Source organism: Salmo trutta, chromosome 25, assembly GCF_901001165.1.
Source record: "Salmo trutta chromosome 25, fSalTru1.1, whole genome shotgun sequence".
Classification (NCBI taxonomy): Eukaryota; Metazoa; Chordata; class Actinopteri; order Salmoniformes; family Salmonidae; genus Salmo; species Salmo trutta.
The window spans coordinates 41,985,105-42,010,659 of NC_042981.1; the positions used below are offsets into that span (position 1 = coordinate 41,985,105).

Consider the following 25,555-nt stretch of genomic DNA (forward strand, 5'->3'; position numbering starts at 1 on the left):
TTATAAAAATGTATAAAAACCTGTTTTTGCTTTTTCATTATGGTGTGGTATTGTGTGTAAATTGATGAGCTGTAATGTAACAAAATGTAGAAAAAGTCAATCGGTCTGAATACTTTCCAAATGCACTGGAGTAGTTTCACCACATGCATGGGAAAGTCACTGCAGTGTGTCTGCCAACTACAGCAGGCTAGATGTATGCACAATTAGCTAATTATACAAACACATCGCCAAGGCCATTATCAACTTGTTGATGTGAGTTGCCCATTTCTCAACACATTTGGCTCACTGTATTTATTGAGCGCTGTATAGCCAACTCCTATGGCCGTTGCCATGTTTATCATGACAATGAGTATAGGAGTTGTCAAGACAGAACAAAGATCTGGGATCAGACTAGACAAGCAATAGGACTTCATGTGAAATTTGCATTATAATGGGGGGGGGGGGGGGGGGGGGGGCATTTCTGTGTCATATCTGGAGGCTTATGGGGGTCAATCGGGAGTGGAGGGTGGGCATGTCTTCAAGGAATGATTCCTTTTCTCTTTGTGAACTAGTGAGCAGCAGATGTCATTCGATTAAACTTCTTACTCATCAAATTGCTCACATAGAACTTCCCTTGATTGTTTTATTAAGGATATGAAATACACTGTTTACTAAAAGGAAGGCTGATTTGATTCAGATTCGTTTTTCTTACAATGAGATATTATGGGGGGGGGTCTATAATTGGGGTGGCAGGGTAGCCTAGTGGTTAGAGCGTTGGACTAGTAACCGAAAGGTCGCAAATTGAAATCCCGAAATCTGTCTTTCTGCCCCTGAACAGGCAGTTAACCCACTGTTCCTAGGCTGTCATTGAAAATAAGAATTTGTTCTTAACTGACTTGCATAGTTAAATAAAGGTAAAATACATAAATAATAACATCAGGGTTGACTAGGCCTACATAATTGCACTCTATAGAGAGAAAATAATATCTAGATTCATTTGCTCCTCATATAGTAGGTTATAAAAGCATGTTATTGTTTAACAATGTTTGATTCGAAATGGCTAACTTTGTCCCTAAAATGACCTCACATGGACATACTATTCCTTTAAGGTTGGGTACGCCCCGCGCCAACTGTTTTATGCAAATATATGCGGCATGTAACAATCGCAACTCGCTTTGGACCAATGAAAGATGCGCTCTAACCGCGGGAGATCCAAATTTCGCGGGGCGAAATTTGGCGCTAAAAAAGCAGTTCTTCCGAACTCCAATTCCCTTGTATCAATAGCTAAGCTTTTTAGCTGGACAGAGAACCCGACAGTGGCAGTATCTCCTCTACGGAAAATCTGAAAAATACTCCTAAACTTTGTATTTCTGGAGGATTCTGCTTCTCAAGACGTAATCTTCAAAGTTTGTCCATTCTGGACTTGCAAATATACTTGTTGTTTTATTTATTTAGCTATTAAATAATTAGCTAGCTAGGTAAAGTCTACGTTCTCTTTCAACTGGACACGTCAAGGATAATATCGGTTGCAATGCAAGTCGTTTAATTTCAGAAAATACTCAAGCAAAGGATATCTCTGGTGATTAGGTATTCCACTTATGCATTTTGCACATTATTAACTAAATAGTATTTTTATGAAATTCTTCGGGCTTTTATCAAACTAGCTACGAATTGTGAGACATCGTTTCCCGTTCGTATCGGAAAGACTCCCAACTCCTTTCATTCACTGTCGTGAATACAGTTTTCTGGAATATTTGAGTTTTGCTACTAGCTAAACGTATTTTAATTTGAACACAGTCGTTATTTAAATTTACTAAAATGATGCGGCTGCCCAAAGGCGTTTCTCTTGCGTCTGGCCGAGGTGCTGTAGGAGGACTGTCGTGTTCACAGAATAAAGTTTTGTCTGGAGTGAAAACAGAATTCTTCAGCACCGGGTTATGCAGTTCACCGATGAACTCGGTACCGGCTGGATACTTCACCCAAATCTGCAACACTACAGCGGCCGAACAAAGGGTGAACTGCCTCTATGCAACTCCTCATGGACCTGAAGCTAAACCCATCAGATCATCCTCCGGCAGACTCCCGGTAAGACTTTTTAAAAGTTTTTAAACTACCAACAATCGATATTACTGTTATCCACTTGATAATTAACGTTACTGACAATACAATACGCCAAATTATGGGCAAAATATTTTTAAATTCCACTGGTATGAATACATTTATCGGAGTTGTGCTTGACATTTAAAAACTGTCAAGCACAGGGAGATTTGTCATTATAAATATCGAGTTATGTTTCAAAAAGTAAGAGATAAGAATAACAAATAATTAAAGAGCAGCAGTAAATAACAATAGCGGGGCTATATACAGGGGGTACCGGTACAGAGTTAATGTGTCAATGTGCGGGGGCACCTGTGTCCAGGTAATCGAGGTAATTATGTACATGTAGGTAGAGTTATTAAAGTGGCTATGCATAGATAACAGAGAGTAGCAGCAGGGGAGGGGGGCAATGCAAAATCCTGTTCAGGAGTCTTATGGCTTGGGCGTAGAAGCTGTTTAGAAGAATCTTGGACCAAGACTTGGCGCTCCAGTACCGTAGCAGAGAGAACAGTCTATGACTAGGGTGGCTGGAGTCTTTGACTATTTTTAGGGCCTTCCTCTGACACCGCCTGGATGGCAGGAAGCTTGTCCCCGGTGATGTACTGGGCCGTACGCCCTACCCTCTGTAGTGCCTTGCGGTCGGAGGCCGAGCAGTTGCCATACCAGGCAGTGATGCAACCCGTCAGGATGCTCTCGATGGTGCAGCTGTAAAACCTTTTCAGGATCTGAGTACCCATGCCAAATCTTTTCGGTCTCCTGAGGGGGGAATAGGTTTTGTCGTGCCCTCTTCACGACTGTCTTGATGTACTTGGACCATGTTAGTTAAACCTTACATGAATGAGGAAATGCACCATCTGGACAGGGAACTTATTTCATAATGCCCAATCAGCCAATGCAAGTAATTTGCTGGAAAATGCGATTTAGCTTAACACATTGTTTAGCCATAGCCCCCAGCTGTCACTAACCAACCAAGCCAGGTCATATACACCCTGCTCAACCTGTTTGTGTCCATCCACAAAGGTCACAGGTCACAGCTGGACAACCACTCACTTTTCTTGGGAGTTTACATCATTTGAATGTTCAAACATGACACACACACACACACACACACACACACACACACACACACACACACACACAGGAGTAGTCTTGAGGGAGATAATGACATGTTGCTGATTAACACACACACCCAGGGCTCAGTGTGTGCATCCAGGCTGATATTGTCTTTAGGACTAAATATTGAGGAGAGCACTACTCCTGTGCTCTGCACTAATACAATGACATTAACTTGGCTCGTCACATGTCTGGACTAATGCAATTTCCATTGTGTATTACTCGCCATTGTCCTAATGTCTACTTCCTATTCTAGGCCAAGTCTGACCAAGGCACTAGGACAGGCGATCAGGGTATTCATCGCCCCTCTCTATCCTACTTTTAGGATTAGGACCATGAGCTTTTAATGACCAGGAACATTTTGTTCTAAAACTAGTTACCGCTAGATTACAAGTTGCAACTAGTTATAGCCTATAACTGGGGCCCAGGGTTTTTTCTCGTCGGGTCAATTAAAGTGGTCAGAAAACCCCCTGACCCTAGTTATGGTAAACAATAACTCTATCCGGACACTAGTTCTGAATAACAACAAAACGTCAGCCTCAGCAGGCAACCATTTCTTTATATTGTCCGTGAAGCACAGTGGGCAGAGAGGCTATACTTGCCCTGGAAACTTGGTAACGATAATAGTGGTAGAGCAGGACATCCTCTTGCCATGCCCGGTTACTCGTAAACACGTTGGGTTACACTGTGAAGGAGCCATTATCCTTCTCCCCGCTGAAGTCATTCTCATTGGGAAAATGGGAATAGAATTCACCTCAAATATGGGTCACTCACAGATACTTATATAGTGTATGCCATTTAGCAGACACTTTCATCTAAAGCAACTTACAGTCATGCTTGCATACATGTTAAGTATGGGTGGCCCCGGGAATTGAACCCACAACCCTGGCAGTGCAAGCACCATGCTCTACCAAACTGAGCCATATAGGACCACTTCACAGTTTTCATGGATACTTACAACTTAACAACTGGTCAAACGCCAACGTCATACTAGTCATATTCACCTTGATATTGTATTAGGGCACTCCTACACTCAAGTGGAAGCAAAATCTAGCGTTAATAGTTCATTAAGGATAACCTGAGAGGATATATCCCCACTGTGTCATATTTATAGTGGTTGCTGCTATGATGTTTGAATGATTGGTGAGCTGTGAAATACTGTTTCCTGTGAGTATGATACTACAACTAACTCGTAAATGTTTGACAGAGTTTTACTCCCGAGTTCAAGGAGTGCTCTCGGGTTTCAGTTTGACACATACAGTACCAGTCAAAAGTTTGGACACACCTACTCATTCAAGGGTTTTTCTTGATTTTTACTATTTTCTACATTGTAGAATATAGACAATACATCAAAACTATGAAATAACAAATGTAATCATGTAGTAACCCAAAAAGTGTTAAAGTAATGCTGGACTGTTGATTCTCTTTGCTTATTTGAGCTGTTCTTGCCATAATATGGACTTGGTCTTTTACCAAATAAGGCTATCTTCTGTATTCCACCCCTACCTTGTCACAACACAACTGATTGGCTCAAACGCATCTATCTTCAGAGTTCGTACTGTTAGGTGACCTAAACTGGGATATGTTTAGCACCCCGGCCGTCCAACAATCTAAACTAGATGCCCTCAATCTCACACAAATTATCAAGGAAACTACCAGGTACAACCCTAAATCTGTAAACATGGGCACCCTCATAGGATATCATCCTGACCAACTTGCCCTCTAAATACACCTCTGCTGTCTTCAACCAGGACCTTAGCGATTACTGCCTCTGCCTGCGTGCGTAAGGGGCCCGCAGTCAAATGACCACGCCTCATCACTGTCAAACGCTCCCTAAAACACTTCAGCGAGCAGGCCTTTCTAATCGATCTGGCCCGGGTATCCTGGAAGGATATTGACCTCATCCCGTCAGTAGAGAATTCCTGGTTGTTCTTTAAAAGTGCTTTCCTCACCATCTTAAATAAGCATGTCCCATTCAAAAATGTAGACCTAAGAACAGATGTAGCCCTTGGTTCACTCCAGACTTCACTGCCCTTGACCAGCACAAAAACATCCTGTGGCGTACTGCATTAGCATCGAATAGCCCACGCAACAAAGTCAGGAACCAATATACACAGTCAGTTAGGAAAGCTAAGGCTAGCTTTTTCAAACAGAAATTTGCATCCTGTAGCACTAATTCCAAAAAGTTTTGGGACACTGTAAAGTCCATGGAGAATAAGAGCACCTCCTCCCAGCTGCCCACTGCACTGAGGCTAGGAAATACTGTCACCACCGATAAATCTACGATAATGGAGGATTTCAGTAAGCGCTTTTCTACGGCTGGCCATGCTTTCCACCTGGCTACCCCTACCCCGGCCAACAGCTCTGCACCCCACGCAGCAACTCAGTCAGGATCACCACTTTATTTTAAGAATGTGAAATGTCAGAATAATAGTAGAGAGAATGATTTATTTCAGCTTTTATTTCTTTCATCACATTCCCATTGGGTCAGAAGTTTACATACACTCAATTAGTATTTGGTAGCATTGCCTTTAAATTGTTTAACTTGGGTCAAACGTTTCGGGTAGCCTTCCTCCTGACAGTTGGTGTAACTGAGTCAGGTTTGTAGGCCTCTTTTCTCGCACCCACTTTTTCAGTTCTGCCCACACATTTTCTATAGGATTGAGGTCAGGGCTTTGTGATGGCCACTCCAATACCTTGACTTTGTTGTCCTTAAGCCATTTTGCCACAACTTTGGAAGTATGCTTAGGGTCATTGTCCATTTGGAAGACCCATTTGCGACCAAGCTTTAACTTCCTGACTGATATCTTGAGATGTTGCTTCAATATATCCACATAATTTTCCTTCTCATGATGCCATCTATTTTGTGAAGAGCACCAGTCCCTCCTGCAGCAAAGCACCTCCACAACATGATGCTACCACCCCCGTGCTTCACGGTTGGGATGGTGTTCTTCGCCTGGCAAGCCTCCCCCTTTTTAATCCAAACATAACGATGGTCATTATGGCCAAACAGTTCTATTTTTGTTTCATCAGACCAGAGGATATTTCTCCAAAAAGTACGATCTTTGTCCCCATGTGCAGTTGCAAACCGTAGTCTGGCTCTTTTATGGCGGTTTTGGAGCAGTGGCTTCTTCCTTGCTGAGCGGCCTTTCAGGTTATGTCGATATAGGACCAATGCCATACAACACTCCGTTCGTGTCCTCCAACTGCTCTTAAATGCTAGTAAAACTAAATGCATGCTCTTCAACCGATTGCTGCCCGCACCTGCCCGCCCGCCTAGCATCACTACTCTAGACGGTTCTGACTTAGAAAATGTGGCAAGGTACAAATACCTAGGTGTCTGGTTAGACTGTATACTCTCCTTCCAGACTCACATTAAGCATCTCCAATCCAAAATTAAATCTAGAATCTGCTTCCTATTTCGCAGCAAAGCCTCCTTCACTCGTGCTGCCAAACATACCCTCGTAAAACTGACTATCCTACTGATCCTTGACTTCGGCAATGTCATTTACAAAATAGCCTCCAACACTACTCAGCAAATTGGATGTAGTCTATCAACGTGTCATCCGTTTTGTCACCAAAGCCCCATATACTACCCACCACTGCGACCTGTATGCTCTAGTTGGCTGGCCTTCGCTACATATTCTCCAATGCCAACACCTCCTTTGGCCGCCTTTCCTCCCTGTTCTCTGCTGCCAATGACTGGAACGAATTGCAAAAATCACTGAAGCTGGAGACTTATATCTCCCTCACTAACTTTAAGCATCAGCTGTCAGAGCAGCTTACCGATCACTGTACCTGTACACAGCCCATCTGTAAATAGCACACCCAACTACCTCAACCCCATGTTATTTTTGTTGCTCTTTTGCACCCCAGTATCTCTACTTACACATCATCATCTGCACATCCATCACTCCAGTGTTAATGCTAAATTGTAATTATTTTGCCACTATGGCCTATTTATTGCCTTACCTCCCTAACCTTACTGCATTTGCACACACTGTACATAGATTTTTCTATTGTGTTTTTGACTTTACATTTGTTTATCCCATGTGTAACTCTGGGTTGTTGTTTTTGTCGCACTGCTTTGCTTTATCTTCGTCAGGTCGCAATTGTAAATGAGAACTTGTTCTCAACTGGCCTACCTTGTTAAATAAAGGTGAAAAAAAACAACACAAAAAAGGTTTAAAAAATAACAAATAAAAAAAAGGAAAGAAATTCCACAAAGTAACTTTTAACAAGGCACACCTGTTAATTGAAATGCATTCCTGGTGACTACCTCATGAAGCTGGTTGAGAGAATGCCAAGTGTGTGCAAAGCTGTTATCAAGGCAAAGGGTGGCTACTCTGTAGATTCTCAAATATAAAATCTATTTAGATTTGTTTAGCACTTTTTTGGTTACTACATGATTCCATATGTGTTATTTCATAGTTTTGATGTCTTCACTATTATTCTACAATGTAAAAATAAAGAAAAACCCTGGAATGAGTAGGTGTGTCCAAACTTTTGACTGGTACTGTAGGTTTCGGTGACCTGCTAGCTACCCCCTGATCTCTCTCACCCCCACACATCACTACCTCATGTCATCATTGCCTATGCCCTCACCCCTCTCTGGGACCCCCATGGTGAGCCTCTGTTCAGGCTAGGGCTCAGGGTGCTGAGATTGCCCACTTTGCCCCTTGTTTACACTCCAGCCAAAAGCTCTCTTTCTCTCTTATCTTGAGTTCCCCCTTCTCTTTTTGGCCTTCTTCATTCCCCAGTGGCATGCTCCCCTCAATGGGGCCGTCTTTTTTATGTGTGAGGGACACAGGCTAGCTTGCTGTTGAATGGGTCTTTTTGTCACACATATTGAAACAACTTGTCCTTGTCTTGGAAGTCAGGTTCTACGTAACTGAACTGGTGTTTGAAGAGAGAGAAGGTTTACACACACGTGCGCGCACACACACACACACACACCAGTAACTAGAAGTGAGTCTGTTGAAAGCATTATTTTCATGTGACACAGATTTGTGAAATGCCTCTGGAGAAAATCCAGTCATATCTGTTGAAATGGCATGGGTTAGAGGGGTGGAAGGACAGCTGAACTTACATGCCCGTTTAGGGTGAAGACGCTTAGTCGCTGTCTTAGAATGAGGCAATAACGGCTGTGGGTTGAGACATTATGACCCAATGTGTCATGGAGATAAAGAATGGATGGATTTTTCATACTGGTCCCCTGTGGGAATCGAACCCACAACCCTTGCAAACACCATGCTCTACCAACTGAGCCACACGGGACCATGTAAATGTGCTTAAGTCGATCGCCTGCAATGGCCTGCTAATGTGTTGACAATTGCTGTAGTTAGCTGTTAACACACTATGTTTGAGCATGACATACTTTTAGCTTAATTTATTGCTTGTGTGTGTGACTCATTATGTTCTGTATCTCTCTGTACGTAACTTTGTGGTGTTAGCATTTGGTGGTTGAGTGATTTAAAAAAAAAAAAATAAAAAAATAAAAAAATAATTTACCCCTCGCCTGTGGTATGCTAGCTGACATAGGCCTTGTATTTTCACACACCAAAAGGCAAAGCGCTGACTCCCCATCCAAAACCTCACTACAAACACAAACTCACAGGCCTAAGCCGGGCCCCTGCAAAGCTGCAGGGCAAAACTGTGGTAAAATGTTCAAGGGGAGGCCCATTCGAGATAGATGCAATGCAAGGCGGCCATTTTAACCGCCACATGTCATCTTCTCTGGGGGTTTATTTGACAGGTTGTATTTAGACTAGTCTCCAGAAGATGGACAAAGGGTCACATTTTAATCCCTGAGGTGTGGTCTGAAAAGATTTTATGAGTGTGATCGGTGCCGTCTTTCCTCAATCGCTCCTCTAGTTAGCCACTTGGGCATTTCCTTCCTCATTATTGGTCAAAGGGAGAAGTCATGTCTTAATGCAGGTTGAACAAGTTAGAGGGGAACGAACAAGCCCACTACTAGACAATAAATTGAACATTATACCTTTTATTACAAATGTATTGTTTTGTATTTACCATAGGTAGTAGACCTACTGGTAGACGACTAATGTTTGCTTTACCTCCAAGTTGGTGTAACGAGAATCTTAACAGATGCGATTGTGTGTGAAAGACAAGTACAGTAGTTAGACTATAATCTAGCCTAGGCCTAGTAATAGCAATATATAGTAGCCCCTGAAATGAATGTTTGGGTGTGTGTGTGCTAGAAGGGTTAGACAGGTTCTCTTGTTGTCTTTCCCTGCCACCTGCTGTGTGTGCCTGTGCCATATGTCACTGACAGACAGGCGGACATGTGGTGGAAGACAGAGGGACAATGTCATCCTTTATCCCTCTCTCTCATGGTTGAGTTCAAATCCACATGCGGCTCACATTCTCAGATCTCCTCTCAGATCTACTGTAGTAAAGTATGGTTTACTAAGGGATAGGAATTTTTTACAGGCCACTTTTTTCTTTTTTTTTCAACCAGGCAAGTCAGTTAAGAACAAATTGTTATTTACAATGACTGCCTACCCCGGACGACGCTGGGCCCCCCCCCCCCCCCCCCCCCCCATGGGACTCCCAATCACAGCCAGATGTGATACAGCCTGGATTCGAACCTATTCATGGTTAGAAAAAAGAGAACCGGTGCAATTTAAAACCATAGTTGAAAGTTAAAACGACACATTTGTTTAATTCTACCCTGTAGTCTGTGTGCCTAGTTGTACTGTAATGACTTGACTTAGTACATAAGGCCTATTGCAGCGTCAGATCATGACATGCGTCACATAGTTTATACCATGGTTTGATTTGTAGCTTGTGGACATGTGGTCTTCGTGGCACATGCTGGGTTGTGTCTGTAGCCACACTGAAGCAGAGCATAGTCTCATTTGACATGCCCTCTCTCCAACTGTGATCTGGCGTGTGTGTGGTTTGTAAAACGAGATTATGGGGATATGGAGTTGTGTGTGTGGGGGGGGGTAAACACATCTGTGGGGGGTAAACACCACTTCCCTCTCTGTCTTCAACCAGCAGTACATGCGGTACCCCAGGGCAGATGTTCAATGTTCTGCTTGGTTCCTCCCCCCCCCACTGCCACTGAGCTCATTATAATCTGGTCCTAATTTAGTGTGTTGGAATGGTGTGGGGCATGCCATTGCTGCAGTATGGGGGTGTTCTGAAGTCTATGTATGTATGTATGTATGTATGTATGTATGTATGTGTGTATGTGTGTATGTGTGTATATGTATATGTAATAGCAATATATAGGCCTAGTATTTGTCTAACAAAATACATCAGTGACACCCTTTAGAAGATTCAGGTTGTGAGCATAGTGTTTCTGATCAGGTTGACTATATCTATCTATCTACTCATTAGTGCTGAGCGATTAGTCTTTTTTGAGCTTGGTTTCAGTTTCGGTTCGAGTATAAGAAAATAGTCACTAATTTCGGTTTCTATTAAAAAATTTTTTTACATTAAATGCACAAGACATTATGTGTGTTGAATGCTGTAACAACACAGGATAAAACAATTGGGCCTAATAAAAGTCACATCATGGTAGTCACTGCCCATTACTGATTATCAGTTAATAACTATAATTTATTCACATTACTTTACCTTACTATTTTGTAGAGCTGCTGCCTATGCTGTCTGACCAAATCACCATTTTTTTTAAAGTAAAAATGGCATACTTTTATGACTTCTATCAACCACCTATCAATCACTTAGATCATGTTTTTTTCTGGTAGAGATACCTCGAGAAGCAACTGCTCTCTATCCCTCTCTATCGGCATTCTTCTGTCTCTTTTAGGTAGCAGGCATATTTAAAAATAAATAAACTGAACGGTAGGCGTGCAATGGATTATGGTAATTGTAATAATTACCAAGTTTTCTGCGCTAAACTGTAGAATATTGGTCTGTTGGAAACTACAACTCTCTACTACATCTCACAGTTCAGGCTTGATCTATCTACAGAAACTGCGCAATGTGTGCATTGAGCTCACAAAAATACTGAATGAAATGGAATTCAAATAATTGAACCAATGTCCGTCAATTAGTTGTTTAAAAACCGAAAAATATTCGACATTTCCGTTAATCGCTCAGCACTAATAATCACTACACGATTTTTAAAGGAGAAGGTCATTTGATGCAAACATGTACTGTAAGTAGGTTATACCTTTTCCATGGTATAAATTACATTATCACAATCGCTTGCTTGCCATACTAGTTTGTACAACAACGGGAGGGACAATGTTGATTGGCAGGTGGCATTTCCACTGAGGTTGCAAGGTTAAAATGGGAGGTGGGATCAGGTCCGCACAGCGTTGTCTAATAGAGCTCGCCAGCTTGTAGTTCTAAAACCCGGAAATAAGTTCCCTCTGGTTTGTCCAGCCATCCCTGAAAATAAGGTCCGAGGTAAACACGGGCTTAGGAGATCTTATACATTTTGTTCTATGAGAGAATAGCAGTCAGTTAAAATGACCGTAGCATAGTGGTGAATACGTGTGATGCAAAATCGGAGGTGTGTGTGTGTGTGTGTGTGTGTGTGTATAGGTGGTGTTATTTATTTGTGTGCATCCATAAGAGTGTGTATGATAGCAGTGGTTAATCCTAGTAGGTCTGTCTGTCTGTCTGTCTGTCTGTCTGTCTGTCTGTCTGTCTGTCTGTCTGTCTGTCTGTCTGTCTGTCTGGAGGCCTCGTGCAAGGAGTGTGAGATGTGATGGTTGGGAATGTGGCAGGCTGCCTGTGTGTTCTTTAAAGAAAAGAGGACAAAAGGAGGTGTGAGGGGGTCATGGGGGGGAAGGAGGAGGAGGAGGAGGAGTGAGGGGGTCATGGGGGAAAGGAGGAGTGAGGGTGTCATGAGGGAAAGGAGGAGTGAGGGGGTCATGGGGGAGGAGGAGGAGTGAGGGGGTCATGGGGGGGAAGGAGGAGGAGGAGTAGTGAGGGGGTCATGGGGGAAAGGAGGAGGAGTGAGGAGGTCATATGGGAAAGGAGGAGGAGTGAGGGGGTCATGGGGGAAAGGAGGAGTGAGGGGGTCATGGGGGAAAGGAGGAGGAGGAGTAGTGAGGGGGTCATGGGGGAAAGGAGGAGGAGGAGGAGTAGTGAGGGGGTCATGGGGGAAAGGAGGAGGAGTGAGGGGGTCATGGGGGAAAGGAGGAGTGAGGGGGTCATGGGGGAAAGGAGGAGGAGGAGTAGTGAGGGGGTCATGGGGGAAAGGAGGAGGAGTGAGGGGGTCATGGGGGAAAGGAGGAGGAGGAGTAGTGAGGGGGTCATGGGGGAAAGGAGGAGGAGGAGTAGTGAGGGGGTCATGGGGGAAAGGAGGAGGAGTGAGGGGGTCATGGGGGAAAGGAGGAGGAGGAGTGAGGGGGTCATGGGGGAAAGGAGGAGGAGGAGTGAGGGGGTCATGGGGGAAAGGAGGAGGAGGAGTGAGGGGGTCATGGGGGAAAGGAGGAGGAGGAGTGAGGGGGTCATGGGGGAAAGGAGGAGGAGGAGTGAGGGGGTCATGGGGGAAAGGAGGAGGAGGAGTGAGGGGGTCATGGGGGAAAGGAGGAGGAGGAGTGAGGGGGTCATGGGGGAAAGGAGGAGTGAGGGGGTCATGGGGGGTGAAAGGAGGAGTGAGGGGGTCATGGGGGGGAAAGGAGGAGTGAGGGGGTCATGGGGGGGAAAGGAGGAGGAGTGAGGGGGTCATGGGGGAAAGGAGGAGGAGTGAGGGAGTCATGGGGGAAAGGAGGAGGAGTGAGGGAGTCATGGGGGGAAAGGAGGAGGAGGAGTGAGGGGGTCATGGGGGAAAGGAGGAGGAGTGAGGGGGTCATGGGGGGGTGAAAGGAGGAGTGAGGGGGTCATGAGGGAAAAGGAGGAGGAGTGAGGGAGTCATGGGGGAAAGGAGGAGGAGTGAGGAGGTCATATGGGAAAGGAGGAGGAGTGAGGGGGTCATGGGGGAAAGGAGGAGGAGTAAGGGGGTCATGGGGGAAAGGAGGAGTGAGGGGGTCATGGGGGAAAGGAGGAGTGAGGGGGTCATGGGGGAAAGGAGGAGTGAGGGGTCATGGGGGGAAAGGAGGAGGAGGGAGGGAGTCATGGGGGAAAGGAGGAGGAGGAGTGAGGGAGTCATGGGGGAAAGGAGGAGGAGTGAGGGGGTCATGGGGGAAAGGAGGAGGAGTGAGGGGGTCATGGGGGAAAGGAGGAGGAGTGAGGGGGTCATGGGGGAAAGGAGGAGGAGTGAGGGGGTCATGGGGGGAAAGGAGGAGGAGTGAGGGAGTCATGGGGGAAAGGAGGAGGAGGAGGAGTGAGGGGGTCATGGGGGGTGAAAGGAGGAGGAGGGGGAGTGAGGGGGTCATGGGGGGTGAAAGGAGGAGGAGGAGGAGTAGTGAGGGGGTCATGGGGGAAAGGAGGAGTGAGGGGGTCATGGGGGAAAGGAGGAGGAGGAGTGAGGGGGTCATGGGGGAAAAGGAGGAGTGAGGGGGTCATGGGGGAAAGGAGGAGTGAGGGGGTCATGGGGGAAAGGAGGAGGAGTGAGGGGGTCATGGGGGAGGAGGAGAAGAAACCGGGGATGTGGTCAGTGAGTGGCGTTTGGCGGGCAGTGGGGAGGTCCCACACACACACGCACACACGCACGCACGCACATCACACACACATCAACACACACACTCCCCCCATTAGAAGTGCTTGAGAATGTTATGGCCTTTGTCACAGTTCTTGAGACCACCACCACAATTACGACCTGTCGCTTTTCACAGCCACAATTAGCATTAGCATACTGGCAGCACAGATCTCACACCACAGTGGACGGGCTGGGCTTTATTCTATGGCCTGCTACCATCCTATCCTCATGATCTACAGCTCTATAGGACATAGTTACATGTCAAGTGGACTTGTTAAGCATTCAAACTGGGGAATGGTTCCAATAGACTCCCTGCATCCTAATAATCCGTCCTTTCTCACAAAGTGTGCACTTGTTCACTCCCCTTTGAAAGGAAATGATTGGTTGGAGATATATTTACATTTTACATTTACGTCATTTAGCAGACGCTCTTATCCAGAGCGACTTACAAATTGGAGAGCGACTTACAAATTGGTAAAAATATATAGTGCAAAACTCTCTAGCCCATGCCTACGTTGTCAATCCAGTGATTTGAAATGTGTGGGGAGTAGAGAACGAGTGCAAACTTCAGGAGAAAGGAGATATTATTGGGACACATACTCCTTCTCAAGCTGTCTTTAACCCCTTTTTTCCTCTTCTTTGTGCCCCCCCCCAATAGGCCAAGAGGAAGCTGGACCTGGAGGACCCCCTCTACCTCCCAGACTTCAGGACCCCCAAAGGAAAGGAGAGTGTGGCCACAGCCAGCATCCCTAGTCCCAAAAGTGAGTGTCTGCATCAGTGAAAAAAGACTGCCCCCTACTGTCTTCATTACCAAATAAGTAACGGGCTGCATAAAGCGAGACAACATAATCATCCATCCATTCTTTATACTTAAACACACAAGCTACAATGTAGATATTTGCCAATCCATAATATTGAGTTCACATATGTATATTCCACATATTATTGAATACGTAAACCGTACACAAATCCACTCTCTTACCCCATCTCTTGTATGACCTATGACCCTCAGCGCCCAAGTCCCCCGGCGAGCGGACGCGCTACGACACCTCCCTGGGTCTGCTGACCAAGAAGTTTGTTGGCCTGCTGAGCGAGTCACCTGACGGCGTGCTGGACCTCAACTGGGCCACCGAGGTCCTCGAGGTGCAGAAGAGACGTATCTATGACATCACCAACGTGCTGGAGGGCGTGCAGCTCATCCGCAAGAAGTCCAAGAACAACGTCCAGTGGATGTGAGTAGGACACTTGGCACAAGTGGACAAGTACACTCAGGAGAATATCACTCGGGACGTGTAGACTTAGGACAAGTACATTTAGGACAAGTCGACACTTAGGATGAGTAACTTCTCATTCTTCGGCTGTAGGAGGTGGGCCCAATTCCATGTCAACTCCTTAGCCCCTACTATTGATAGGTCCATCTTGCTCTGTAATCTAAAGACAATAATTTTTTTAAGTGTTGAAAGTTCCAACTTCACCTGATCATGATCTATCTATACCATGATGTACAATGTATATACTCTGTAGTGGCTCGTCATTAAAAATGAAAAACAATTTTATTAGGGTGGGTGGCGTGTTCGAGGGCTCGGCCAGCAGCGGGGAGAAGTCGTGCGCCTTGAGGAAGGAGCTGGGAGAGCTGGAGAGGGCCGAGAAGGCCCTGGAAGACCTGATCGCGTCCAGCAGCACCCAGCTCAAGGAGTTGACCGAACACAGGGACAACCAGGGACAACTAGGTTACGTCACCTACCAGGACATCAGGTCTATAGCCAGCCTGCAGGACCAGACGGTCATCGCCGTCAAGGCCCCATCAGAAACCAAGCTGGAGGTGCCTGAGTCCTCGGGGGTGAGTGGTCATCTAGTCATAGATAGAGGTAGTGTTCATTTGGGCACACCGTAGCAAAACATTTTGCAACAGATAACAGAAATTGCTTTTCTTACTAGACAAGTTCAGTTAGTACCTGACCGTTTGAAAAATGTTTTCTGCCAACTGAACTAGAGGTCGACTGAATATGATTTTTCAAAGCCGATACCGATTATTGGAAGGACACACCCCCCCCCCCCCCAAAACCGATACCGATTAATCGGCTGATTTTTTTTCTTTCTTCTTTTATTTATAATAATGACAATAACAACAATACTGAATGAACACCTATTTTAACTTAATATAATACATCAATAAAATCAATTTAGCCTCAAATAAATAATGAAACATGTTCAATTTGGTTTAAATAATGCAAAAACAAAGTGTTGGAGAAGAAAGTAAAAGTGCAATATGTGCCATGTAAAAAAGCTAACGTTTAAGTTCCTTGCTCAGAACATGGGAACATATGAAAGCTGGTGGTTCCTTTTAACATGAGTCTTCAATATTCCCAGGTAAGATGTTTTAGGTTGTAGTTATTATAGGACTATTTCTCTCTCTACGATTTGTATTTCATATACCTTTGACTATTGGATGTTCTTATAGGCACTTTAGTATTGCCAGTGTAGCAATATAGCTTCCGTCCCTCTCCTCGCTCCTACCTGGGCTCGAACCAGGAACACATCGACAACAGCCACCCTCGAAGCAGCGTTACCCATGTAGAGGAAGGGAAAAAACTACTCCAAGTCTCAGAGCGAGTGACGTTTGAAACGCTATTAGTGCGCACCGGGCTAACTAGCTAGCCATTTCACATGGGTTACACCAACCTAATCTTGGGAGTTGACAGGCTTGAAGTCATAAACAGCGCAATGCATTGCGAAGGGCTGCTGGCAAAACGCACCAAAGTGCTATTTTGAATGAATGCTTACGAGCCTGCTGGTGCCTACCATCGCTCAGTCAGACTGCTCTATCAAATCATAGACTTAATTATAACATAATAACACACAGAAACACGAGCCTTAGGTCATTAATATGGTCGAATCTGTAAACTATCATCTCGAAAACAAAACGTTATTCCTGTTACATTGCACAAACTTCAGTGTTATGTCATAATTACGTAAAATTCTGGCAAATTAGTTCGCAACGAGCCAGGCGGCCCAAACTGTTACATATACCCTGACTGCGTGCAATGAACGCAAAATGACACAATTTCACCTGGTTAATATTGCCTGCTAACCTGGATTTCTTTTAGCTAAATATGCAGGTTTAAAAATATATACTTCTGTGTATTGATTTTAAGAAAGGCATTGATGTTTATGGTTAGGTACAGTCGTGCAACAATTGTGCTTTTCTCGCAAATGCGCTTTTGTTAAATCATCCCCGTTTGGTGAAGTCGGCTGCCTTTGTTAGGAAGAAATAGTCTTCACAGTTCGCAACGAGCCAGGCGGCCCAAACTGCTGCATATACCCTGACTCTGTTTGCAAGAGAAGTGACACATTTTCCCTAGTTAAAATAAATTCATCTTAGCAGGCAATATTAACTAAATATGCAGGTTTAAAAATATATACTTGTGTATTGATTTTAAGAAAGGCATTGATGTTTATGGTTGGAGCAACGTCTACCTAAGCGATTATATGCAACGCAGGACAGGCTAGATAAACTAGTAATATCATCAACCATGTGTAGTTAACTAGTAATTGTGATTGATTGATTGTTTTTTTAAGATAAGTTTAATGCTAGCTAGCAACTTACCATAGCTTCTTACTGTATTCGCGTAACCTCGTGGAGTGCAATGTAAAGCAGGTGGTTAGAGCGTTGGACTAGTTAACCGTAAGGTTGCAAGATTGAATCCCTGAGCTGACAAGGTAAAAATCTGTCGTTCTGCCCCTGAACAAGGCAGTTAACCCACCGTTCCTAGTCCGTCATTGAAAATGACAATGTGTTCTTAACTGACTCGCCTAGTTAAATAAAGGTCTAAAAAAAAATAGAACAGAATCGGCCAAAACGGCGTCCAAAAATACCGATTTCCGATTGTTATGAAAACTTGAAATCGGCCCCAATTAATCGGCCATTCCGATTAATCGGTCGACCTCTAAACTGAACAGTGGCACAATACAGCTGAAGTACAGCTTAAACAGACATGAAAAAGGACACAGTGACTGTTCCAAGGATTGCCCTATGTGTAACCTTTTTATTTAACTAGGCAAGTCAGAGAAGAACAAATTCTTACTTACAATGACAGCCTACCAGGGAACAGTGGGTTAACTGCCTTGTTCAGGGGCAAAACAACAGATTTTTACCTTGTCAGCTCAGGGATTCGATTCAGCAACCTTTCGGTTGACGGCCTACCGGGGAACAGTGGCCCAACGCTCTAACCACTAGGCTACCTGCCGCCCCTATTACTTGGGGTAAGTGACATGGGTGTGCACGTTGTGCCTGCTCTGTGGTTGCCCCATTGGGCAAGTGATTTTTAATTAGTGATAACAACCAAATTACAAAGAATTCCAGTAGTCTTTACATTTCCAGGCAGGTCATCATAACCCAAAAAACTCCTGAGCTGTCCAAAGGGCGAGAGCCCATCAGACCTTAACTTCAATCCCTGTACCTCTTCCTTACAAGGATATGCTACACACTTTCTTACTAAGCCAATTCTCTTGTATAACGAAGAAGGACACTTTACCCTTCTGACATCTTGAAACCGAGCCCATTCAATTACCAATCCTGCTCACTATCCCTCACTTCCCGTAGTGCATCATTGTTACATCTCCCTATTGTCCTGTACCCACAGGGCTCCCAACAGATCTACCTGAAAAGTAAGAACGGGCCCATTGAGGTGTACCTCTGTCCCGAGGAGGGCCTGGAGGACGCCAGCCCCGTCAAGAACACCACCACCCCCAGGAAAGACTACCCTCATCACCCCCTGGGTCACAGTGCCACCCCCTCCCTCGCCATGGCACCACCACAGTACACCACTATCAAACAGGAGCCCCAATACACCGACGTCAAGCAGGAGCCCATGGAAGGTAAGCTGAACTGGGGGGGGGGGCTGTGTTGTCTTGTCTGATACAGCTGAGGTCTATTCCGTGATGTGAAAAGTTCTGAACGTTGCCGATAGCAATAGAATGAATAGACCTGATACGACTTCCAATTATACGCGACAGACAGTCGTAGCTGTTCAACACAATACCGTTCTATCTGAACATTCTGTACCGTTGCAGCCTCCTCTAAACAGTCCCGAGTGTTGTAAAGGGATGTCCAGACACTAACACAGCGTCTCTCCCTCTCCGCCCTCCCTGTAGCTGAACTCTCCAGACCTGCACCGGTATCCCTCCCCAACACCACCACCCTCCTGGACGTCGAGGGCCTCCTGGGCCTGCCCCCCAGCTTGCTCCAGATGACCGAGGACCAGCTCCCGGGCCCCGGGTTTACCCCCGACCCCAACGCCCCCTTCGCCAGCTTCTCTCCGCAGCTCGACCACGACGACTACCTCTGGGGGCTGGAGGACGGCGAGGGCGTGTCCGACTTCTTCGACACCTACGACCTGGGAGACCTGCTCCAGAGCTGAGGGAAGAAGAGGGCAGATGGGATCACAGCCTAGTTACGACCACGTTACTTGACCTTCAGCAACTCTGAGCCCTCGTTATAATAACTAGGGCTCCGAGTATATATAATATAGGCTAGAACTGGTGGTCAAGAGAGAACTCCTGTCCCTATTCATGAAGGAGTAGTGTCCTCTGTAGAGGTGAGGGGAAATGTTACACTATGAACGCATCAACCTTTGCTTTAGCCATGTCTGTTCCGTGTTAATGATTTGTCTAAAACGGGCCCATTATGGGCTCGCCCCTTGTGTCAGTCCATTTGTTTATATATTTGTATGCTTTTTGGGTTTGGATTTAGGGTAGTGCCTGGATCGACGCTGGCCTGTGTGTTTGTGTGCGCTGTGTGTGTCCAGCTTATGAAGCTCTCAGCGTTGTGGTTTGTGTATTTGTAGAGTGGACAGTTTTGTGTCCGTCTCATTTCTATTCTGTGCTGTGTGAAAATGCTATGTGCTGTTTGAAAATATAGACACGGCACATTTTTTTTAATGCAAATCTGATGACCGGCAAAAAATCAACTCGGGCATTTTGGGTTGGGGGTGTTATATTCATAACTCTCAGGATTTCTTTGTGACTTCAAAAGTCAAAATGTTTATGGTGCGTATCTTTGGCCGATAGGGGGCAGCATTGTATTACGTCAGCTGTAACTTGCCAGCTTTAGAAGGTTGAATCACTCACTGTATGTTTTAAAACCGACGCGAAATGGGCAGGTACTACTGAACGTCTCCAATGAGGACACGGATTTTCTTTTGTCCGCTGCGAAACGGATTCAACTATTGTGCCCTACTGATCACCACCCAGGTGCCAAACATGGAGTCTGTGGCGCTAACTTAATGTGACGTGTCAACGAGGTGTAGGAGTATGGGTAGAGCGTCGTTGTCGGGTATTCCCAAGACGTCTATTTATATTGGGGACCTGACCTGGTCACTACATCGAGCCTCGAGCTCTATGGAAGGTCAGGGGGTGAAGTGTTCTGCCTCCCATGCCAGAATGTGTCCACATCTATTCATAGAGCACAGGTGTCAAACTCATTCCATGGCATATCTGCAAGGTTTTTGCTCCTCCCTTGTACTTGATTGATGAATTAAGGTCATTTAATTAGTTAGGAACTCCCCTCGCCTGGTTGTCTAGGTCTTAATTGGACACAAATTGAAAGGCAATAACTAAAACCAACAGACACCTCGACCCTCCATAAAATGAGTTTGATACCCCTGTCATAGAGGTTAGTTAGAAGCGGTTCTGGACCCATAGCCAAAGACACCAGAAGTCGCCTCCCAAATTGTGCCCGATTATAGCGCGCTGGTTTTGACCAGAGGTCATAGGGGATAGTGTGCGATTTGGGATGTAGTCAGGGTCTTTTTGGTGACTGATATTATCTATCTACATAGTGGTCCCTAGTCTATATGTGACTGACTAGAATATCATGCTTTGCTCTTGTGAATCGGCAGCTGGGTTTCACACCGTGAAGCTTCTCTATCAAGATGCATTTCATCGCGTTTTGTAGTATCTAGAATTCGTAGTGACAAATGACCTTGTATTTCCAAGGAAATAATCTAGTAAGGATAATAACACGCAACAACATCCGGGTGTTTTGATTTAGGCAGTAATTAAGATTAACTAGAGGGCAATTTTAATTTCCCACTTCTTTTGAAACTACATGAAGTCTGATTTTAAATGGTGGTTTGTGTGTTGTTGAGCGCTCGCCATGCACCCATAATAGGGAACAAAGAGCACTTTGTGTCTTTTTCTGTTTTTGTGGGGGTTTTTTTTATGAAGGCTTGGCCCCACGTGTGTGTGGTATTTTTAAACCTGGGAGAAGAGCCGAAATGACACGCCAAGGTCAAATTTCTACCTCTGTCTTTTAGACTGGGTTGTGTTCGTTAGGCACCAAACTGAACAAAACACACCGAAACACAGAGGGACTACCTGGAAAATGCTCAAGATGTATTTGAGCATGAATTCTGTGTTGGTACATTTTCTGCCTCTTCCCCAATGCGGGTTAAGTCAATTGTCCTGTCCTAACAAACTTGACTATTTTGTGTGCGTGTGGTTTGTGTGTGTGTGTGTGGAAGTTTGGGAAATGGGTGTTTTTTAAAGTTGTAGATTTGTAGACAATTTGAATACAAAAATGGTTTATTTTAAATGTTTTATTGTGCATCATTTTTTGTAACTGTACAGAATTTAATTTGTATTTATAATTTTTCTCCTGAAATCATTTATGTTTTTAATTACTGACCATTGTAAATGAGCAACTGTCTCTGTTTGACATGCGGCACTTAATATTTTCTATTATTGTGGTTGGTTTGAAATGAATAAAGTATTGAAGCCATGGTGTAAACTTGCGATTCTGTCTATTTCCTATGACATCATTCATTGATTTCTCATGGCAGGCAGCAGTTCTCCAATCTAGGACAATGGTAGATACCTCATCGTTCTCTTCTCTCTGGAAATCAGCAAACTCCGTTCCAGGGTGTGCTTGGTCAAGTCTGATCGTAAACCAAACTGTTTTCATAAGAGTGAGTTTATTAGAACCACTTATCATTTTTTCCGGGTTTATGAACAAATAATCCTGTTCAGACTAGCTTCAAATTAATCCTCGAAGCAGAGAATTCTGGCTAATATGGTAACAGATTCAAACAAACCTCAGTATCAACATAGACTTGAATACAAATGTACTACAATAATGCTGCAGCATATACAGTATAGCTTTCTTAGCTCCACAACATCTAGTTGGAAATCACTATCCAATCCGATCTGTGTTAGAATTTGGCACAGGAACTGAGGACGTGTCTAGGCACATTGATGCAATGAATTGTGACATTCCCATGGCTTGACTGAACAGAGCAACATGAGCAATGACAATAACACTGATGCAGCTATAAACTTACACCACGACAGGTGGACAAAAACATAAAAAGCCACAGAGTCATTCTTTGGACTTTGAAGGTTGTCAGGGGCAACCTGCAGACAATAGATAGCGGATGAAGCTAAGGTCAGGGGTTAGGGGTCACGATGGAACTGGACACAATGGAATTCTCCAGCCATGGTAGCCAAGTAACCTCAGGCCAGTAAACCTTTCTTTCACGGCTAAGAAAGCGCTAAGATGAAATGTGTATTTGATTGGTGTCGTTCTAAGTGTGTTTCTGTGTTGGGCAGAGACCTAACTACTATCATTCCCTCTCCAAAGACAATGAAAAGCATCAAAGGATAGTTAGAAGTTCAACTTAAATGCTTTGTTTCTCTTGTAAGGGAAGCACAATCTAGCATGAGCCATCTGCCTAACTGAATGGCTGGCAGCTAGTCGACCAGCTAACGAAACAAGTCCTGGCGTGTTTGTCCCATTGGTGTGCAATGGAGATGATGAAGGAGAAGGAAAAGCCCAGAAATAAACAGTGATTCTGGAAGGAAACTAATTCTGGTGGTTTCATTCACCAGTCGTGTCTTATAGGCCTTTGTGAGTATGAGAGAATTATAGGAGAGGCTAGAAAGCTGGCTGGCATAGAAGGCCAGATAACTAGGAAAAGTGCCCTTCAAGTGTGTGTAGATAGAATTTTGGATTCAAAAGGCTCTATTTTGACATGAAGAAATATCAGAGTAACTTAGATTTATCTAGAAGAATGGAATATCACACAGCTTCCCACAAGTACTGTACGTATCATTATTAATAGTTGAATCCCAACCAAACAAATATTCGCCCCCAGCCTAGGTGTCCATGATTAGGTTATGTGACTGGTGACTGCTGAACGCAACTCTACGTGTTTAACAGGTTGTCAGACACCGCAAACCCACAGACTAGTCTGACATACAACATGCCTCTGTTCTCCCTATGCCTCTGGCAACCTGCTTTATAAGCCGTTAAAAAAACAGGGTTTCTCCAGGCCTGTCACAGGTCACACTTTAAAGGCTGAGTCTGTGATTTTTAGTATTTTTAATTGAACCTTTATTTAACTAGGCAAGTCAGTTAAGAACAAATTCTTATTTACAATGACGGCCTACCCCGGCCAAAGCCAGACGATGCTGGGCCAATTGTACGCCGCCCTATGGGACTCCCTGTCACGGCCGGATGTGATACTCACAGCCGTAAATTAAGGAATGGGCCTTTAATTCTGCTCCATGCTCGGAAAGACTGGTCCTCAAACATGGACAAAACTTTTTGGAATTCTGAACATAAATGAAAGCCTTGAATTTCCATGTGAAATGTGTGTATGTGACCAATAAAATGTGATTTAAAAAAAATATACATATTTATTGTCACAAGCCAGACTTTAGCCGCAAAAGGGACTTTCTTCAGACTGCTACTTGGGGAAATCGAGATGTAATTTAATTTAGAAACATGAAAATTGTCTGGTTTAAAATGAAATTGGCAGCCACCGTTGAAAGTGTCAGGTGTGTGAGGATCGAGACTCACTCAGGTTGGGTGTGGATTTCCTTGAGACAGTGACTGACAGTGACTGACAGTGGCATGACTTAATCGGATTATTACTACATCCATAAATAAGTTGAACTTCTAAGCACCATTCATAACATGTAGGTGTTGCCATGATAACATTAGCGAAAGACAAGTCATGTGATGTCATGTTTGTCACTGAGATCTACGGTATTTGGGAGGGTGGGGAGACAAAAAGGACTGAGTGTGACACCACCACCAGGAGAGCAATGCCGCACACAGTGAGTCATACTCATAGACGCTTTACATGTTTTCACCAAAACAGTGGTAGACACTCATGTCAAACTAAGACCTTATTATTGGTGCCATGCCATATTAGAAGCTATTCTCAATAAGTGCTTTAAAAGGAACACTTGAAATGGACACCAGTTCAGTTCAGTTGATTCTCAGCCGGGGGGGGGGGTTTCTCTCAAGAAAAAGTCCATATGAACTTTTCCCTAAAGTAACAGTGTCTTCAATCTTAAATATTGCTGCACCCTCTCCTCTCTCTATCTCTCTCGTTCTCTTATGTGGTAAACCTGGGAATATGGGGGATTCTGTCTTGGAAGTAACCTTAACTAGAAGCCATGGCTAAGACCTCCACAAGAACAAGAACTGAAGAACCTCAATACAAGAACTGAAACATCAGAAGACCCTCTGCCTCTCTGCAGAAGGAAGGATGCTGATTGAGCAGAGGGAAGGATGCTGTGTCGAGATGGGAGGTTTTGAGTGAGGAAGGGAGAACCGAAAGAAAAAGGAGAAAGAGAAAGCGTTCATTTGAGAGTGATATTGTGAGAGGCAGAGAAAGAGAGAGCGAGAGAGCGTTATTGTACAGGAGATTGAAAGAGTGTGTATGGGATAATAAGGAAGAGAGGGAGGGAGAAAGGGAAAGGGTAAAGAGAGAGGCAGTTTGGATATGAACACAAAAAAAGACAATGAACTTCTGTAAGTGTTTTCTAAATGGTCTCCTTTCTCTCTTCTTGTCTCTAACTCAATCACTCTCACACACACACACACACACACACACACACACACACACACACACACACACACACACACACACACACACACACACACACACACACACACACACACGCACACACAAACTTTTCTCTCTCCTTTCTCACCCTATCCCTCCCCCTCTCTCTCTGTGTTCTCTCTCCTATAGTCCTATATGGCTGTTCTGTATGTGTGTGTGTGTGTGAGCACGCGTGCGTGTGCATGTGTATGTGTGTGGCTGAACAGACCAGCTTGCTCAGTCCTAGTCTCACAAAAGGACCCCAACAAACGCAGCAGCAGCCACACAAAGGCCCTGCTTCATCCAGTAGCCCTGCATGGTAACTGAAGGAGGGTATTGTTATAGGCAGGCAGGGAGTCTCTGAAATGTCTGCATTACATCAACCCTAACGCACAGAGCCAACACAGGCCACAGAAAACAATTTTGGAAAACAAGAGGGTAGCTAATTGGGTCACCGAACCAATTTGTTATGCTAACCAGTACATGGGGCGTGTTCTTTGGGCCAGGGGTTCTTAGATTTCTTGAGGTCGGGGACCCTTTTTTTATGATAACAAAGTAATCAGGAACCGCCTCCAAATCAAACTCGAAATACATTTGAAAAAGCATACAAGGAGTTTTACTATGCAATCGGGACGAAACCAAGTCTGGCACCCTGGGAAGGAACATTTTAAAGGCCTATCTCTTGGCATCGGAGAGATCATTTTGCAGTATTCAAACTCATTTCCTGCAATTCTACACGTTTCATCAGGCTGCAGAGAGATTTTTTGTTGTTGCAGCACAGAAAACTTTGCCGTTATAAAGTTGAAATGACAAGAAGTATTGAGTTGAAAAATGGATAATTGATAGAGTACTGTGGATAATAATATCCCTGTGAGCCTACTAGGCC

At 44.5% G+C, this 25,555-nt stretch overlaps 1 protein-coding gene across 1 annotated transcript; it reads left to right on the top strand.

The window, feature by feature from the left end:
* The first annotated feature begins 1,252 nt into the window (after nt 1–1,252).
* LOC115162585 (transcription factor E2F2) lies at nt 1,253–21,563 on the top strand. The gene is made up of 6 exons (XM_029714035.1): nt 1,253–2,064; nt 14,433–14,535; nt 14,787–15,006; nt 15,335–15,614; nt 18,418–18,652; nt 18,929–21,563. Exons 1-6 carry the CDS (start codon nt 1,798–1,800, stop codon nt 19,192–19,194), a joined length of 1,371 nt encoding a protein of 456 aa, XP_029569895.1. The 5' UTR covers nt 1,253–1,797; the 3' UTR covers nt 19,195–21,563.
* The last annotated feature ends 3,992 nt before the right edge of the window (nt 21,564–25,555 follow it).